Source organism: Camponotus floridanus, unplaced genomic scaffold (assembly GCF_003227725.1).
Source record: "Camponotus floridanus strain SB8 unplaced genomic scaffold, Cflo_v7.5 scaffold7, whole genome shotgun sequence".
In the NCBI taxonomy this organism is placed as follows: Eukaryota; Metazoa; Arthropoda; class Insecta; order Hymenoptera; family Formicidae; genus Camponotus; species Camponotus floridanus.
This window is the reverse complement of record NW_020229838.1, coordinates 3,332,385-3,350,956: the sequence shown is the minus strand read 5'-3', so window position 1 is coordinate 3,350,956 and position 18,572 is coordinate 3,332,385. Positions and strand designations below refer to the sequence as shown.

Genomic DNA, 18,572 nt, shown 5'->3' with positions numbered 1-18,572 from the left:
TAACTAATTTTATTTTCGTGGCCGCCTTTTCGCGCATGCGCATCGCATGGTCGCTGTCATTGGCCGCAAGGTATATTTACTCGGATCCATCGTACTGAGATCTAGTAAGTTATTAAAAGCATTGTCTGCGCAGCAATTCACTAGATTGCACGCAGTCTAGTGTGAAAGATCGCATCGTGTATAGCGGATGTTATTGTCGAAACAATGTTATTATCGCGATGTATTGTTGACAAAATTGACACATAGAAAATAATGAGAGGGAACAGAGAGATAAAATCAGTAATTATATCAAATCTCCATTGCATAATTTTTTTTCTTAATTGGACAGCCGCCATCTAGACACACTTTCGTGTTACGTCAATCTTCGCGAAAAGAATGTATATTTACGTGTGATCTATATATGTGAGAATCTATACATATCTCCGAATTGGCGGACGGAAATGGACGGATAACCAATGAATATGATGTCAGATTTCGCGCTTACCGCGTGGTATATAACGTAAAGTCGAGTATTTCGCATCGAATATAAATTTTTTTTTATTGCCGATGCAAAGACGTCGAGGATGTAAGGAAGCATCGTGAAAAAGAATTCACCTATCGGTGAACGTGAGCTCAGCATCGACGTCTGCCGTCTGACATCCCGTTTGTTTTAGGTTATAAAATCTGATCGTGATATTTCCTCGACGGTGATTACTTAACTTATCTCACGAGTGCGAAAAAAAAGCTGTATATATGTTATCGAGTATTTCGAAATTGCAATGAAGTGACGGGCGTTGTTTAATACGTGTTATTTTCAACGCTATGATTATGATTAATGCAGTGTAGGGTGGACATTTTTAGAATACGTATTTATATCTTGCAATTTTCGGCCAACATCGTGTCATTAGCGTATATTTAGAGAAGATAAAATGTAATACATATTCAAATAAAAATAAAATATCGCGACATATTGTGAATTCTGGATCAATATGATCCAAAATATCAGTTCTTACTTATATTATTCTATACTTATATTAACGTACCATATTTATTGTACTTTACATATTATACTTTTTAGTATAAAAATGATTAGTAAAAAGAAAGTGCTACGTTACTTGTTTTTAAATAAATTTCATACTTATAAGTATTATTGGAATGATTTAGTAATAATATACTTATTTTGTTTTTATTCTAGAGTAAAACAAAATGGCAGAACAACAACAAACACCTCCTGGTTTTAAACATATGTCATTGGATAAGATTATCGAAGCTATGACTGCTGATTTAGAAAGTTCAAGCGGTCATTATGTTCAGTTTGGCGTTACCCCGCAGCAAGCCACCTCTCATAATTGGAACGATTATACACCTGGACAAGCCAGACATCACATCCCCAGTCAACCAACGCATCCTAATTCTTCTGGAATGCAACCGATCACTCCAATGACCACTTCTTTGTATATGCGAGATATGCCGGGTTATGAAGCCGCACCTGCCGAGTCGATTTACTTTCCACCGCGGACAGTAAATCACTTGGGCATCAATGAGAATAATGATTTAATTGGTACTATCGATGTCGGAGGTGGAAATTATATCAATGTTATTTATGGAAATGCTTCCCAGATTATGGCTGAGCAATGTCAGCTTCCAAACATAACACCATATGCTAATCAAGGCATTGTTGATCAAGAGTATGGTCTGTTTAATGATCAACATATGACTATACCATCTGAATTACCGAGTCAAAATTTTAATGGAAAACAGTTAATTGACAATTTAGTTGGCAATTGGGTACCAAATCAGTCTGGAACGTATAGTCCATTTGGCGGATCTCCCAATATCACACCTGTACCACAATCTGTACCGGATATAAGAGAAACTGATGAATTACCTAGAAATATATCAGATTCTCAATATAAAAAACCAAGGATGGTGGCAGAAGTAAAACCTATGCGACCTTCTTACTCTGATGTTTTGACAAAATCTGCCCCAACACCGCCATCTCCGTTAACAATCCAATCTACAAAGCCAAAAATTGAAATAGCAGGTAAGAAAGTGTCTAATAAAAATACAAAAAACAAGAACAAACCTGCATCATTGAAAAGACAGAATTCATCTGGCAGCGATGATCACAATTCTCCAAAGATGCAAATTCCTAGAAAAGTTTTAGAAAAAAATTCTTCTAATCTTCCAAGGCGATGGGTGTCTTTGGATAATCTTGGCTCGCCATCCGATTCTCGTCAGATAAATGCTTTTGACAGATCTGATCAATTTTGCTCAGAAAAAAAGAAACCTGTCAAACTGTCTAAGAAAACGGAAAAAAACGAGACTCTTAATAACACTAAAATACAAAACAATAATCCCAAAACTTCAGGAAATATTCCAAAACGTCCAATACAAATAAACAACAATTTAAACACGATTAATACATCCAGTCAGACGGTATCGTCCGAAAAAATTGAAAAGAATCAACAAGTTATTAATAAGAGTATCAGTAAAGAAGATAAAAAGGTTATCAAGGAGAAGAATCCTAAACGTCTTCAGGCTGAGAAGGCTCAACAGATTAAAAAGGGGCAAAGGAATAGAAAAAGAGAAAATCGAGAATCTTCTGTTAAGGATTTATGTAGAAATTTAAATAAATATGCAACTCGTTGGAGTAAAGTTGTATTGAAAATCTTTTATTGGTTACTACATTTGATTTCTGATGTAGTTAGTATGAGCGCAAACTTGGTTATTCAGCTGTAAGTATTACCATAATTAGCATCATTTCTTTGTTCTTTGTAAAATATATTAAAATATATTAGTTTATTATATCAGTATAAAAGTATTTAGACAAAATTTTATATTTTTTCAGTGGTAAATGTGCTTGGTATCATACTATACTTTATTTAAAATATTCGTGGATGTATATGGCTGTGACATTTTCTAAAATTCGTATTTTAAACGCTATCGGTAAACAATTAGATTATTGGTTTGGAAGTAGTAAATTTGCATTCTGGCGAAAGATAAATAATAAAAAAAATGAAGAAAAAGAGGATAATGGCAACTGGATTCATGGTGGCCTAGAAACCAATATTGCGTTACCTAGTACTGGGGAGGAAGCCATGAAAAGATTACTAGCGTGCAAGGGAAAGGATCCTTACAGCATACTCGGCGTTACACCAACGTGTTCGGATGATGATATTAAAAAATATTACAAGAGACAAGCCGTTTTAGTCCACCCGGATAAAAATAATCAGCCAGGAGCAGAAGAAGCATTCAAAATTCTTGTACATGCCTTTGATATCATTGGAGAACCGGTAATGATGTGTCTATTTTTTATTTATGTTAAAATAAAATACAAAATTGAGATTAATAAATATATAAAACTTTATTTATATATTATTTATTTATATATTATTAACCTGCATTGTTCAAATAATTATGAAGTATATGTATTTATGATGAATGTTATTTTAGGAACGTAGGCAAGCATTTGATCAGACTAGGCAAGTTGAAGCAGCTTGGGGCGAATTAAGTGATTTGTTGTCTCAACTCCATCGGAAAATGGAGCAGGCAGCAAACACAATAAGATGTACGAATTGTGGTTTACGACACAAACGCATTCCTACGCAACGTCCCTGTTACGCTGCACGATTTTGCGCTCAGTGCAAGATACGTCACAGTGCGAAAGAAGTGAATATATTCAAAGCTTATCTTTTATATGCTTATTGTTTAACGGGTCTGCAAATTAATCGTCCAAAATATCATTCATATCATAGGGTGATATTTGGGCAGAATCTCGTTTAATGGGTTTTCTATGGCACTATTATGCGTGCATGGAAGGGGCAGTGTATGACGTGACAGACTGGGCTGCTTGCCAAGCTGGTAATCTTAAGCATCTTAGAGCAAACACTCATAGTGTCCAGTATAGAATTGTCTTAGGGCAAAGATTACCGTCTCAAACGTCAAGCACTGGTAAAAAACGGCAACAAGATCCTAATACAAGGTATATCTTATCGTGCAATTTTATTAGCTTTTGTTTTCCCTTTTCTCTTCCCAAATACAAATTCTTCTTTTTCTTTTTCCATGATAGCGAAGCGGATTTCGAGGATTTTCTAAACAATCTCTACAATCATAGCAAATCTGCCGGTGCTAATACATCGGGGGATCAAAACTCTTTTAGAGGAGATTGCAGACGACGTAAAACTAAGCGTAAGAAGTAGATAAATAGCTGATGACAGTTGATGACAAACTTCTGAATATTTGATATTGACAATGTATAATTTACGAAGCGTGCATTATAAATGCATATTACACACACTCTTAAATTTATGTTATCTATAAACAATTAACTCTAGCATGTAGATATTACAAATGTTCTCATAAAAACTCACTAATATTTGACTGATACACAATATGAGATTATGAAAGATTGTGTTCACAAGAATAATACGTATAAACATCATCGTGTGCAGTAAATATTAACATAGAATGTGGAATTGATTGGCATAATTAAGAAATTCGAAAAGGTTAGAAGAAATCGTAAATAACATGATACAAAGTAATAAATGTTTAATGAGCAAAATATATATTCAGTGAATATTTTACCAGATTAAAATAATGATATGTTGACTTTCCAGGTTATAAAATAATGGATAAAGAGATGCCAAATAATCATTGTAGGAAAAAAAAACATTATATTGCAAAGTTATATCTGAACATTTGAAATGTTTTGATATATGCATTTAGACAGCTTACATAGCTATTTATAATATGCAAAATTTTATGTTCTTCCAAAATTAAAAGAAAGGTAGTATATAGTATCAGATTATATTACAAAATATACATTTTCTTTAATTTCAGTTTTTCTTTAAATATTAATTTAATAACAGAAGTATATACATCTAATATAAACAATAATTTCTACGAAAAAAGTAACTCAGTTCAAATTCAAAAGAATCGGCAAGAAAAAGACTGATTTTTTCTCATTTTTTTTGTTACTTATATAAGTTAAATATAGTTAGAAACATTTCTGATGATATACTCTGCTATGTGTGGAAATAGTTGGAATTTTTCAGGTAAAAACTAATGCCCAATATCTTCTCTTTTTATTTAAATATATAGAGTTCTAGGATAGAAGAAACATTACATGATGCAATGTTATATTACAGAAGTTACACTTTCACATACATAATTGTAGCTCATAGAAAAGTATACAACTTATTGGTAGGAACAGAGAGATTATGACAATTTTATCCTGGCAAGTGTTTTATGCAAATAGTACAGGAAAAAAATGTTACAAATATTATCCCTTTCATCAATGATCAACATTGTGTCTGTATGCATTAAAATACAGTTAAACCTCTGTATTCTTAATTTATTGGGATCAACAATCTCTTTATATTTTGAACTTTTCTTATCAGCCTACTTTTATTCTAATAATACATGTAGAATGAAAATGTGACTTTAGTCATGTACATCATTCTACACCTATGAAGTAGTAATACACGAAGTGTTTATGTATATTAAGTTTAAATATGGCTAAGATGTTATAGATGCAGAATACAAAGGTTTGATTGTAAAAATACTTTTTATACATATAAATTTTAACATTTAAAAAATAATTTATCACTATAAGTTATTACAGTAACTTTTCTTTTGCAAAGTGTTAGAAATATCTTACTATATGAAACAATCTATTGTGTACCGATAAAAAAAACATAATAAATGAGTTTAAAATAAAGTGTGGCTTACATATTAACATATTAATTTAAAATAAAATGAATTATAAATTAAATCTTAGAAAGAAATTAGACTTGTTGCATCTATAAGATTTAAATTTATTATAAAAAAGAAATAAATTTAAAAAAAACATTCTTATTGTTAATTAACATTCTTATATGAATGAAATATGTCTAGGCTTTACATGTAAATTTATTATTTTAATACAATATATCAATTTTTCCTACTTTATTAAAAGTTTATAGAACTTAATGCTTACAAATATTAATATTATTTGCTGTTTTATTAATAGAGTAAAAAAATATATTTTTATGATACAAATTTCTCCAACTTTATAACACAACAGATTTATAATTACATTATAAAGTTTAGTCGAGCATACCTTCTAGAAATACAAGCGCATCGACGTTATCAATCGCGCTTTCTACATCGCGTTTTTGTACAGTCCTTTTCTTTGCTTGCACGGTATATTTATAAGCTTCCTTCGCAAGCGATTCGATAAATAATTCCTATTAAAAAAAATTGAATCAATACGTCGCAAAATTAATTATTTATTACTACGCAATATTAATTCACCACTGATTTCGCTGTCAGAAAGACAGCCTCCTGATTGACTAAAGTGACTTCAGGATCCATTTTGATGATCGTCTTTATCCTTCCCAGGGGCAGTCGCGATAATTTCTCTCGCTGCTCCTCGTCGCCCGCGGGCAGGGCATTATCAGTCCCCTGTAAATCTCCTTGCACATTCTCCTCATTAGTATGACTCTCGTTCAATTCGCTGGCTCCGCTGTCGTCGACTTCTAGATTATCCATTGTTGTATATATTTTAGGTTACACGACTAATTGCGAATATAAAAACGACGGGATTGTAAAGGAAGCAGCTTATAAGTTTCTTAATCGTAATTCCGCACAAACGAGCGATGATCCAAATCTATATCTCAATAACAAGTGTTATGACGTATACGAGACATCGCCGGCAAAAACAGCTGATTGCGTCGATAAGGACGAGAACAAGTCCAACTACATCTGACAGATACATATACGTATATACATGAAATATATGCATATACCTGATGAGATTGTTCGAAAATCTGTTCCTTCGAACACAGTAGCGTTTGACCTGACCAATCAGGATAGAAGACATCAAAATTTCCTCGTTCTGATTGGTCGATTAAGCGTTATTCTCCCAACTCCCAAGAAGTTCAACACATGTGGATAGACTTTTATACATTGTGGAAGTGTGAACGGAGAGTTTAATCGTTATCCTGATAACCTAACTCTGGATAAATTACACAGAATTTTTGGGGAATTAATTTGTAATTTGATCGATTTAATTAGAATAAAATATAATGGTTTTCTTATCTTTAAATCTATTGGTGAGAGCACGCGGTCCCGATGAATTTTGGCGCAAACGGAAAATATTTAAGCTCGCCGCGGTGAGTATATTATGCAATAGTATTTTTTAATCTTTTTTTATCTGATGCATTGTAATTGATATGATACAAAACGAAAAAAGTAAAATAAATCAGAAGATTAATGTATTTTTCATATTATTTCTATCCACTATCCACAGCATTATATCGGTAGGAGAAAGAATTGCTACAGCATAACCATCAGAACTGTGCAGAGAGCTTTGGTATATGCTACTCAAGGCAGACATGAGAAAAAAGAGGATATCAGAGAGGTATACATAAATTTATAGTCATATTTTGTTAGAAGAAACTTCCATAATTATTGGTCTTCTCCTATTGTTAGCTACGGGAACAGAGACTAGAAGCTGCTACAACCCAACATGGTATAAACTTTAGAACTCTTAAAGAGGGACTGGCTAGATGTAATATTTTATTGAATCGAAAGGTGCTAGCCGATTTATCAATTTGGGAACCTAGATCTTTCAAAGCTCTTACAGATATCGCTTGCACAAGAGCAAAACAAGATCATTTGAAGACTGTTCATAATATTGAAGTACCTAAGAATGTCTTCGTAAGAGGTTTAATTAAATAAATTCTCCTAAAAATCGTATAGAATGACATTCTTTTCTTCTAACATTTATTTAGTAAGCTTTCACAATGTTTCTGAATTTTGTTTCATTAATTGTATTGATGGTACTGCAGATACAAATTGATTTAAGATAATATGTACCTTGCAGTACTAGAAATACATTTAAAAAAACTGTGTACAATGGTAATCAACAACAACAATGTAATATAGATCTTTCAAAATATTACATAGCTACATTGTAAGCAGATTGGAGGTTGCAAAATATATGATAAAGTGGATATGAATCTTCTTTACAGCAATATTTTTTGTCAGAACAGACTTTATATATTTGACCAACAGATTATAACAATATGCAACTTTTTGCATATCCTTAATAGGAATAAAGTCTCATCTGATATAATTTTGTTAAAACAATCTCTCGTTGAACCATTCAACAACGAGCGTTAATGATTTGTACAAAATCGGGTTTCAATGATGCACCACCGACCAAAAATCCATCGATATCCTTCTCTTTTGCCAGATCCTTGGCATTGCCCGCTGTTACAGAACCACCATAGATAATCCGCAAGTTTTGCGAGACATCAGGACTGACATTCTTGGACAACCATTCTCGTAATTTTTCGTGAACCTCTTGTGCCTGCTGCGGTGTCGCAGTTTTACCCGTACCAATCGCCCATACAGGTTCATAGGCTAAGACCACATTGTCCCAAGACTTAATTTTGTCAGCTATTGCTTTAGTTTGCTTATAAACGACTTCTTCTGTCTTTCCTGCTTCGCGTTCTTCCAATTTCTCACCTATACATGCAATCACCTGGAAAATACAAAAGTTGATTTCTTATTTTTGTCTTTCATTTGATTCTAAAATTTAACTGCACTTTTTGTAGGTGATACTTTATTACTTACTTTTAATCCCGCCTCCAAAGCATGTGCAACTTTCTCTGCAATTAATTCGTCCGTTTCCCCAAACACATTTCTGCGCTCTGAGTGACCAAGAATTACCCAGGGAATACCATTGTCCAGAAGCATAGCCGGACTAATTTCACCAGTAAATGCTCCTTTAGGCACTTTATATGTATTCTGTGCACTGACGCTAACGTTGCTGGGAACGATGGAGGTCACATATGTGAGATATATGGAAGGGACTCCCACCACAACGTCTACAAATCACAAAAATTCTTTGAATTATTAAAAATCCTTATATTAAATATTGAATATAAAACATGAACAAATGTTATATAAGCATGTTTGCATCAGACATTACTGTCAGATTCTTGAGCAAATTTAAAGATCTTTTGTAACATTAACACTAGAATTTTAAGTATCAAATAATTAATAATTAAAATTTCGTTCAAGGGAATGTGCGATAACAAAATTTCCTCGAAATTAATTATAAAATTGAATCTGTTTATATCATTAAAGTACAATATTAGCTCATTTTAATTTCTCAATTACAATCTAAAATAAATTATTAAATTTATACGCAAAGAATAAGTCCAAGTCCGAATTTATCGGAGACAAAAATACTTGCAAATAATGCATTCTACACCTTGTGAAGTGCCATTATATTATATAGAGTGACTGACATCTCACGTACCGACATTCGCATCGAGTGGTCCAGTCTTCAGGAACGCGACGATGTCGTTAATTTCGCTCTTCGTGCCATTCATCTTCCAGTTACCGCCGACGAAGAATTTGCGCCCCATTTTTCTCGTTCGTACACTTTGTGATAGATACACGGATGACAGACAAACTGTAACAGTTTTTTTTCCTTCGAGCGATCTCCTCCCTCTGACCTTTACACGCGCGCCAAGGTGAACGAATACTGGCACGTTCCTCCCATTCCAATTCTACATCTCCCTCCCTGCCCCTTCTACATTCCTTACGATTCTTCCCTCACTTTGTTCATTACACAGATCTATCATTTTAATTGCAAATTCTTGTATTGATTTTTTCTCGTTCCAAGAGTTAAAAATTAAATCTGTGTACTTTATTCACTCTATTTTAAATTTAAAAATTGCACTAAAATCAATTTAGGTAAAAATGAAGTAAAGAGACAGCGATGTATAAATATGCATGTTAAGTGAATGGGAATGTTAAAAATATAGGATATTAAAGATGAAATATAAAGAATAAGATTTGAATTAATTATTAAAAATGACAAACTTTTCATGCTTTGTATATAACTGTAGTCATTTTTATAGTATATTAAAGCGATTAAAAATACTTTTTATATATTTTAATAATGTTATATGTTAGATATACAAGAAATGTTTTGAATCATTGTATGAGAAAAATTTTATGATCTTTTTTTCAAAAATTTCTTGTCACTTCGTATAATTAATTTAAATAATGAATTTTGGACAGTAATACTATTTATTGTTTCTTCTTTAGTGAACAATTGAAATCTATAAATATCAATTTTATACGTAACAATTACATAATACATGTTTGTCTTTCTAAAAAAAGGAGATACAATGACTTACATCAGGGCAATCTTTTTATTACACCGTATATTATAATTTTACAAATACGGATTCAATATAGTTTAATTATATCGCAATAATAAAAACTGTATAAGTAAATAGGTGATACTTGGATTAGAGAACAATCAGTACAAGGTGATATTTTTTGATAAAAAGATAACGTGTGCAGATAGCAAGTCGTTGCAAAGAACAGATATTTTGTGCATCAAGTGCAGTTTTTTAAGTGCAAAAAGTACAATGGAATAATTGAGTTCAAAATATATTTAAATGTGGTATTTTAGAAAACCCTTTTTAAAAAGAGAAGAGGTAAAAGAGATTTTCCAAATGTACCAATAAAAATGATTTAAAATTATATATAAATAAATTGAAAAAAGAGAGAGAAAAAAGTTAAAAAAAAAGAAATTGTTAAATATTTAAAAAAATAATTCTTTAAAAATCGCATATGACAATTGCAAATTTATTTTGTCAATCTCGATATTCTAAATCAATGCAAATATGCAAATTCGAATAAATACATTCGTATCTTTTTTTACCGCGCTTTATTAAAGTATAAAGGTTAAGTTTCTAACCTCGAGATTTATGAATTTAGGATTATTATCAGTGAGGTATGCTACTTACGGCATTTGACACTTATAGAATGTCGGAGTAACAAATGGTTACGAATTACATGTGTATTTAAGATATTCGTCAATATCGTTTTTAGCAAAAACATCGCGAAGTTTGTTCAAGTTTTTAAACAAATGCTAACCTTTGACACATCTGTAGATAAAATCTTGATAGAGACAGCTTTAGATTTTGCATGCATTTGCGAGAATTTGCGTATGATTTTATCACCTAATAATTTATTTATTAATATAAAATGGTAGAGCTATCGGCACTTGATGTAGAAAAATTGATTCATTTATTCGTTTAAAATTTGACTTTCAAAGTATCATCGAACTGCAATAAAAAACTGGACAAAATAAATTTTATGCCTTGCATAGATGTGGCTTCTCAAACGAATCTAGAATTAGCGAGAAATCGAAAGATATTACGATAAATAACACTTTAAATATATGCTAATCTGCAAAGTGTTATGTTATTTTATCGAGACAAAATTTCTTGACAAGTTTGTTTACCCGATTAATACTCTGTTATTGACATGTCATCTTAATCATATTAATAAAAAAATAGTTCAAAAGGTCAACGAGACAGATAAAAATATAAAAGAAACCAATACAAGATATTATAACAAATCATATTTGAAGAAAAAAAATTGGAGCAAATAATTTTCAAAAATAATCAAATCTGTAAATGTAACTGAAACGATATTAGTATCACAATGGATACATGAAGATTTATTATTTGTAAAAAGAACATATACTTGTTTGAAAAAGAGTAATTTCATAGAGAGCATCGCTAGACACACATGGCAAGAGGCAATAATAAATGAAGAGTATCTATAATTGCACATTAACGATGTGGAATTTATGAAAAATATACATGTCACATTATACGTATCTAGCAAGGTGATTTAAATTATATTCAATCCATAACGCACACAACATTTTATCTTTGTTTTTATAAAAATTTTAAAAACTAGAAAAGATTTTCAATATTAACAATTTTTTAAAATATGTTAACAACTTAGTAGTTATAAAGTAATCATTAAAATTCTATGCATTAATCTTTCTTGTTGTTATACTTGTATATATATTTATTATATAGATATTGCGTGATGTAAAGTACCATCCAAATATTCCTCGCAATAAAAGAACATTAGATTATTGGAATATTTTAATGTTATGTGAACATGCCATTCTGTGTCTTTAATTGATCCAAGTAAAAGGGCTTTTGTACATACATTGAAGATAATCTGCCGATTATAATAGAAAAGCCCTTGTTGCAAGGATACATACATCATTTTGATTTTGAAAGATATTTTAGCAATATAAATATAGTACATGTTTATTTATCTTTCCATATGTGTTCGTTTTAACAATAAAGATTATTATTCTACTTTATTTATCTTAAATAAATGGACCAAAACATTAATCAAGCATTCATATACAATAATACTGTAGGCGATTTTCTTTATATTAAGATGTAGTTGTGATCTATGATAGTTTAATTTCATTCCATTCAGATAACAATTTTCTGTAAAAAAAAAGAATACATATATAACATTATAAATATATGTATTTTCTATATCGAATTTTACTTATAATAAATAATTAACAGCTATATTTCTTGTATCTTTGCAAATTGTGTATATAGATAGATAATTTAACCAATACATTCGTATTACAATTCTATAGTTCATAACAACGTAAAAAGTTTCAATTTCATTAGTAATTAAAATTATTATAAGTTTTTATTTATTACATCAATCTTTTTGTTTTAGATAATATTAAAAAATGGCGAGCGAAGAAGTGATAGATGCTAACAAAAAACCGCCGCCCGTGTTTAAAAACCGTTCATTCCAACAGAAATTTCGACCGACTAGTACCAGCGGCAAAAAACGCACTTGGCGTTCGTTGAAGCAAGTTTTGGCTCAGGAACGTTCGTTGCCATGGCCGGCGACAGTAAAACATTGTATGTAATGTGACAGAATCTTCATTTTCTCCTCTTATCATTGTTTTGTATATCAGTTGAAGAGTATTAAAATTAAAAGACATTCAAGTATACAAGCGATAAAAAATGAAATCGAAAATCAAATATTTTTGAAGATAGATTGAAGAAATATCTATCGGTTTTTCTACATTACATAATTTTGTTTAAATTTCAGATAGTTCCATTAATGCACCGCCGAGTTTTAAACCTGCTAAAAAGTATTCTGATATTTCCGGATTGCCAGTGAGTGCTTTCTCATATTTATCAATTAACATTTTTTTTATACACTCTTCAGAAGTGCAATTAATGCTATAAACTATAAATTTCTTTTACAGGCACGATACACTGATCCACAGACTAAATTATATTATGCAACTGCCGAAGAATTTGCAACAGTTCGCAGTTTACCGATGGATATAACGGCTGGATATTTAGCTTTACGCGGAGCATCTAGCATTGTCGGTTAAATAATTTTATGTTTATGACCTATATAATCTGAAAACAAGATATTTGATATCTTGTAATTTTTCGTTTTTACACAGAGAAGTGAAATGAAAAAATAAGACGGAACAATTTAAATTCAATGAAAAGATAGAGTATAAAGTATTGATATTTTTATTTCACAGACAACATTTATAACATTTTGTCATGCCTGTTAATAGTGCTTTGTAGGATTTCCCAAAATGAACAATTCCATATGTATTGTTTTGTCCTTTTTTTATCTCCTTATTACTTTACAGAATACATTATTAAAAAAGCTTGTTCATTATAACTTAGTATATGAACTACAGGCTAAAAAGGGAGGCGGGTGAGGTGTGGAGGATCCTCGAGAGCTGTGTATTACTGTTCGTCAATTGTGTTACCACACTGTATCCTCTTTGTAGTCCATTTTACGCGCCCAGTTTGCTACTTGCAACATGGCCATTTTATAACGAATTTGCAATTGAAGATACAAACAGCGAGACCTACTGAAATATTGCCCAATTGTGCATTATCCTTAGGTTGCCATTTGTTTTTAATGTAATTAATTAATCAGTTAATTGATGCGGTTATTCATCCTTTTAATCATATAAATCCGGAAGATCTTCATCATCGCTGTCGGCTTCGTTATCTCCTAATTCATCTAAATCGTCAAAATTTGGCTTACTGTCACCAGAACCACTCAGACCACCCATTTGTCGCATCATCTGCAAAATTAGGTAAAAAAAATTTATTAACTCTTCCTTTTTGTATTTTTATAAATACAAATGTACTCTATTTTTTTGTAAATATATGTTATGCTCAATCTCATTAGTATTTTTTTACATATGTGTAGCAAATATAAAAAGTCGCAAATGAATGAATGAAGAAAAGTCAATTCCCAAATAATACCAGTATCAATCTTATTAATTTTGTTTTGTTTAATATCTTAAGATTAATTTGAATTTAGCTACAAATCCATCTCTATTTACTCTTTAAGAAAAATTTGGAATTTAGAAAAGATATACAATTCAGTGTTTTAATAATTATTTTATTTTTTAAATAATGCTAATTGAAATTTATTTCGAAGGACACATGTAAGACTATTTGATCATGAGGGACTAAGTTTAGGGTTAAGTTTAAAATGTGTTTATAAACAATAGAGTTCAACTATAAATTATTCAAACAATTTAAAATCTGTAAGAATAATTTTTTTGACTATATATATAACTGAAACTCTAATTATGATCGAGCCTTACCTTTTATTACCTTTTATTAATTAACTTACCTCTTCTAAATCTGGTGGGCTGCTTTCATCATCAGTATCATCTTCATCCTTCCATTTGTTGAAATCACTCTTTAACCAATGAGCCTTTGTTTTGTCCTTAATTAATCGTGGCCAATATGGTCCCTCTTCTTTTTTAGCAAGAATTAATTCGAAAGTTCTACCTTTCAAATTTTTTACAGTTTTACTGGGCTCAATTTCTTTATATAGATTAATTGTAACTTCATGCATTTTTTTATCTGTGCCACCCTCTCCTTTGAAATATATTTTCTCTGGTTCAATTTCGATAACAGGATCTTTACAGTCTTCTAAGCAGATTGTAACAAATAAGATATCTTTCCTTTGGGCCCACATAACGGGTGGAGGAGGTATCCTAAAAATCAGAAAGATATGAAAATGTTAAATAATAAAAAAATTATTGTAAAATTTATTTTATTTTCTGAATAGAAAAAATTAAATTTATAAACCTATCATTTCTATAATATTCTTTCCAATTTGTTCACTTGATATAGTAACTAAAGATTTTTTAATTCTCATTTTCTTCAAGATATATTAACAAGAAATTTGTTAATAGCTATTTAGAATATTATTTAGACTTATGGAGTAAAAAAATAATAAAAACTATAATACATACATTCGGATTAAGTAAAATTTGTATGAAGCTTTTAATCAAGGTTAATAATTTTTCTTTTTCGAATTTATACATTTACGATTTCCATCTCCTCTCACATGAATGAAATATTGTCCCCGAATTTTCGCCACGCGTGTCTAAAATGACCTCGTATTATGCACCGCGAAAAATTGCGTGAGATTGCCATATTCCCACGTGCACGAAATAGCGAACTTATCGTGCATCTTATAGGTTAGAGTTGAGAGCTCGAGATGCGGCGATTCCGCAGATTTTCGAATCGTTACATTCGCGATGTCATACGTGACATTAAATCAATATCGACGTACGAAATAAATCACGTTAAACGTTTCGGAGATCAAATCGCATTTTGGAAAAAGTGAGAGTCATCGGAGCTCGATCGGTTGAGTCGGGGGAGTCTACGAGGCCGAGGGGACGCGACGCGAAGGAGCGCGAATTCGAGGCTCCTCGTCGAGGATGAACGTGGGGGATCTACATTTTATTTATCAACTTATTTTTTCCCTCTCGATCGACGAGAGGAGCATCGCACGTCGAGTCATCCCGCCTGGAAACTTCGAGAATCAATAATACCGTCATCTCCAACCAACATGGCGATGGTGGGTGAGAGCCACGGGGTGGCACACGTACGCTCGCGACGTTTACCACGCGGTGCAGGTCGTCTTGTGGACGCGCGATCGCGCGATCCTGTTGACGGGGCCGGGCCCCCGCGCTCGGTACTCGCCGCGCCGATTTTTCACCGCCGATCTCATACTTACTGACTCTCTTGCGTCATGTTCCGACTTTGGCTTCGTACAACGGGAGGGAAACAAACACACAGCGTGCTCCACGAACGACGTAAGAAAACAGATAGCTAACTCTCGTATTTCCTTTTAAAATGGCGCTTCAAGCGCCATCTGGCCGAATATGCTTGAGTAAACTAATATTCAATATGGCCAATTTCTGATGGACTATGTAAAAATCAGAGCACGGTGTGTTTGAATATTCGACGATTTTTTTTTCGATTAGTCGGTCTAATTGATTGCCAATTAAATTACAAGAAGACGAAGAAATCAAAGATATCTAAAATCACATGCAAAACAAAACCGAGGTGTAAAAATGTCTATTTAAATGTATACGTATACATATTATATCTACACTTACGTAAAATATTTTTAAACAACGTTAAAATATTCCTGCGAAAAATATTGAAAAATATTTTATTTATACATGTATGTATGATGTAAACTTTTGACAGAATCTTTAACGAATATCTACGAAGGTTCCAAAATTAATCTAAAATCAGCCAACAAAATAAAACAATTAAATAATTTAATTTAAATTATATAATATAATTAAATAAATTATAATAGATTATAATATAATTAAATTAAATAAAATATGTAATTAGCCATTTGTTTATATATTATTAATTTTATGTAATCGATCTCAGACTCTAAAGCAGGTTTATTAATCTACAAGAATTTATCATAACATATTTTAAAATTTTTAAAGAATACCTATCAATCATTCTGTTTTTTAATTAATTAATTTTTTTACAGAGGTCTCTCCACGCAATAGGCTAAAGTTTGCCATGAACTTTGCAACTCGCTTCACTTCAAACGTAACGGCGTTCTTTTCCACGATGTTCTCTCGCGAGGTACGTATGCGTTTTTCTCTTCGATAATTTATATAATTAGTTATTTAAACAAATCATAGTATGATAACTATGCAAATACTTCTTCGCGTGAATATTTTATCCTTCCCGTTAAAGAAACGTTAAAATAATAATTCACGCCGCAAAAACAAATCTTGCGCGTCTCGTCTTGATCGTAGCAGGCAGGCAAGAGATCGGGGGGGGGGAGGGCGAAGGGGAGGAGAAGGCTAGCCGGGGTGATAGCGAGAAGGAAACGAAAAAAAAAAAAAAGAACGTCCATAGGATATCACGACGAATCGACGTACGCACGACATATCGAGAGAGAGAGAGAGAGAGAGAGAGATGCAAACAAAGCGGAGCCCGGAGATTGTAGGTCATCGGGTGTAGGGAAGGGAACGTGGCCGAGAGGGGGGAAGGGGGGAGGAGACGTGTCTCGCGGTGGGGTGGGAGGGCCATCCTTGTGTGCCGCGAAGTAACTGGACATGCGGACGGGTATATCCAGCAGTCTCTTTCTCCCGCAGGTTCGATTCAGGTGCGATCTGCCGTTCGCTCGCTCTTCCGCTCTGCGTGCGTGCGTGCGTGCGTGCGTGCGTGGGCGCGCGCGCGCGCGAGTTGCGTGTCACCGAGAAGGAGGAGGAGGAGGAGGAGGAGGAGGAGGAGGAGGAGGAGGAGGAGGAGGAGGAGGAGGAGGAGGAGGAGGAGGAGGAGGAGGAGGAGGAGGAGGCGTCCTCGTCCCTCGTCCTGCGTCGATCGTTCGTTCGATCGATCGATCGCGGAGCAGTCGCGCGGCTTCTTTACGCCATATACGGCGCGCGTATTCCACGCACGTTTCTCCGCGCGAAAATTCGCCGAGAAGGTAGGAATACGAGAATGAGCGAGGGGACTGTGAGATAGAGGCGAAAAATTCCGAGGAATATCGGCCGGAAACCGATATTCGTCCTCCCGCGAGAAGTGAAAAATTGGGTGCTCGTAAGTTGGATCTCGTAACGGGGAAATGTTTTGAAAATTTATGGTTATATGTATATATATATAGGGGAAATGGAGAATAAGTATTGCGAATTGCGAAAATATATATAACGGATATATAACGTGTCTTATGTATTCTATACTATGCATATTTGATAAATTACGATTTACATAATTGGACTAAGAACAGCTAATTAAATATTTTTTATTCGGCAAAATGCAAAGAGATAATTTCAGAAAGTTCTTTTGACATTAAATAAAATTGTTTTTCATTTTTAAAAAAGAAATTCGAGATATATTTTATATATCGTGCGAATACATGTGCAAGGTTGGAAAAGATAAAGAGATACCAGACGCATTAAATTAAACCATTCTCGTATCCCTATCTTGCCATCTATATACATCGATATCAATATCGTTATCGGTATCATCTGTGTGTGCAGAGTGTGAGTGCGACGAACATTTCCGGAGCGGAAACCAGAGAAGGGGGCGATCGTAGGAGCAGACGACGATGATGACCAGGACGACGCGGCCTTCGATTTGAGAAGCGGGCATCGCCACCGGTTTTGCGCCATCATGTCGACAAGTTCGCTCTTTTACAAGGACAAGTACGCGGTAAGAGTGCACATAAATATATACATGTATATGTGTATGTACATACACACACATACTCGTTTCTCCGCTTTCCCTGCCGTTCTTAACCTTCGTGTCTTATTTCCAGGATATTCACGTAACAAACTCATATTACTAATATACAGAAAAATAATTCTTGCGTGATTATGACATCTATAAATGACAATGATT

At 32.9% G+C, this 18,572-nt stretch overlaps 6 protein-coding genes across 15 annotated transcripts; 3 read left to right on the top strand and 3 right to left on the bottom strand.

Annotated features, from left to right (window-relative positions):
* The first annotated feature begins 179 nt into the window (after nucleotides 1–179).
* LOC105253128 (dnaJ homolog dnj-5) lies at nucleotides 180–4,748 on the top strand. 6 transcript variants are annotated; one of them, XR_002192631.2, is made up of 7 exons: nucleotides 328–686; nucleotides 1,175–2,717; nucleotides 2,831–3,275; nucleotides 3,436–3,651; nucleotides 3,738–3,964; nucleotides 4,052–4,487; nucleotides 4,599–4,748. XR_002192631.2 is itself a non-coding variant. In XM_011260949.3 (6 exons), exons 2-6 carry the CDS (start codon nucleotides 1,186–1,188, stop codon nucleotides 4,179–4,181), a joined length of 2,550 nt encoding a protein of 849 aa, XP_011259251.1. In that variant the 5' UTR covers nucleotides 180–279; nucleotides 1,175–1,185; the 3' UTR covers nucleotides 4,182–4,571. The 6 variants fall into 6 exon arrangements, 5 of the variants coding, with proteins under 5 accessions (XP_011259251.1, XP_011259249.1, XP_011259248.1 ...); XM_011260949.3 differs by lacking the exons at nucleotides 328–686; nucleotides 4,599–4,748 and adding an exon at nucleotides 180–279 and having other exon boundaries at nucleotides 4,052–4,571; XM_011260947.3 differs by lacking the exon at nucleotides 4,599–4,748 and having other exon boundaries at nucleotides 328–653; nucleotides 4,052–4,570.
* Nucleotides 4,749–5,968: 1,220 nt separating this feature from the next.
* LOC105253129 (DNA polymerase epsilon subunit 4) lies at nucleotides 5,969–6,725 on the bottom strand. The gene is made up of 2 exons (XM_011260951.2): nucleotides 6,277–6,725; nucleotides 5,969–6,209 (listed from the first exon to the last, which is right to left on the bottom strand). The coding sequence occupies exons 1-2, from the start codon at nucleotides 6,511–6,513 to the stop codon at nucleotides 6,069–6,071; spliced, it is 378 nt and encodes a 125-aa protein (XP_011259253.1). The 5' UTR covers nucleotides 6,514–6,725; the 3' UTR covers nucleotides 5,969–6,068.
* Nucleotides 6,726–6,924: 199 nt separating this feature from the next.
* Nucleotides 6,925–8,002, top strand: LOC105253130 (39S ribosomal protein L20, mitochondrial). Its single transcript, XM_011260953.2, has 3 exons — nucleotides 6,925–7,136; nucleotides 7,274–7,384; nucleotides 7,456–8,002. The coding sequence occupies exons 1-3, from the start codon at nucleotides 7,050–7,052 to the stop codon at nucleotides 7,702–7,704; spliced, it is 447 nt and encodes a 148-aa protein (XP_011259255.1). The 5' UTR covers nucleotides 6,925–7,049; the 3' UTR covers nucleotides 7,705–8,002.
* On the bottom strand, nucleotides 7,878–9,598 carry LOC105253131 (triosephosphate isomerase). The gene is made up of 3 exons (XM_011260954.3): nucleotides 9,296–9,598; nucleotides 8,605–8,858; nucleotides 7,878–8,512 (listed from the first exon to the last, which is right to left on the bottom strand). The coding sequence occupies exons 1-3, from the start codon at nucleotides 9,402–9,404 to the stop codon at nucleotides 8,132–8,134; spliced, it is 744 nt and encodes a 247-aa protein (XP_011259256.1). The 5' UTR covers nucleotides 9,405–9,598; the 3' UTR covers nucleotides 7,878–8,131.
* A 764-nt stretch (nucleotides 9,599–10,362) lies between these two features.
* Nucleotides 10,363–13,594, top strand: LOC105253132 (INO80 complex subunit C). Of its 3 annotated transcripts, none has more exons than XM_025413822.1 (4): nucleotides 10,363–10,490; nucleotides 12,568–12,758; nucleotides 12,952–13,019; nucleotides 13,112–13,594. In XM_025413822.1, exons 2-4 carry the CDS (start codon nucleotides 12,581–12,583, stop codon nucleotides 13,241–13,243), a joined length of 378 nt encoding a protein of 125 aa, XP_025269607.1. In that variant the 5' UTR covers nucleotides 10,363–10,490; nucleotides 12,568–12,580; the 3' UTR covers nucleotides 13,244–13,594. The 3 variants fall into 3 exon arrangements, with proteins under 3 accessions (XP_025269607.1, XP_011259258.1, XP_011259257.1); XM_011260956.3 differs by lacking the exon at nucleotides 10,363–10,490 and adding an exon at nucleotides 10,701–10,789; XM_011260955.3 differs by lacking the exon at nucleotides 10,363–10,490 and adding an exon at nucleotides 11,445–11,692.
* LOC105253133 (prostaglandin E synthase 3) lies at nucleotides 13,477–16,024 on the bottom strand. 3 transcript variants are annotated; one of them, XM_011260957.2, is made up of 3 exons: nucleotides 15,925–16,024; nucleotides 14,524–14,893; nucleotides 13,477–13,963 (listed from the first exon to the last, which is right to left on the bottom strand). In XM_011260957.2, exons 1-3 carry the CDS (start codon nucleotides 15,939–15,941, stop codon nucleotides 13,838–13,840), a joined length of 513 nt encoding a protein of 170 aa, XP_011259259.1. In that variant the 5' UTR covers nucleotides 15,942–16,024; the 3' UTR covers nucleotides 13,477–13,837. The 3 variants fall into 3 exon arrangements, with proteins under 3 accessions (XP_011259259.1, XP_025269605.1, XP_011259260.1); XM_025413820.1 differs by lacking the exon at nucleotides 15,925–16,024 and adding an exon at nucleotides 15,740–15,914; XM_011260958.3 differs by lacking the exon at nucleotides 15,925–16,024 and adding an exon at nucleotides 15,155–15,364.
* Nucleotides 16,025–18,572: the final 2,548 nt, after the last annotated feature.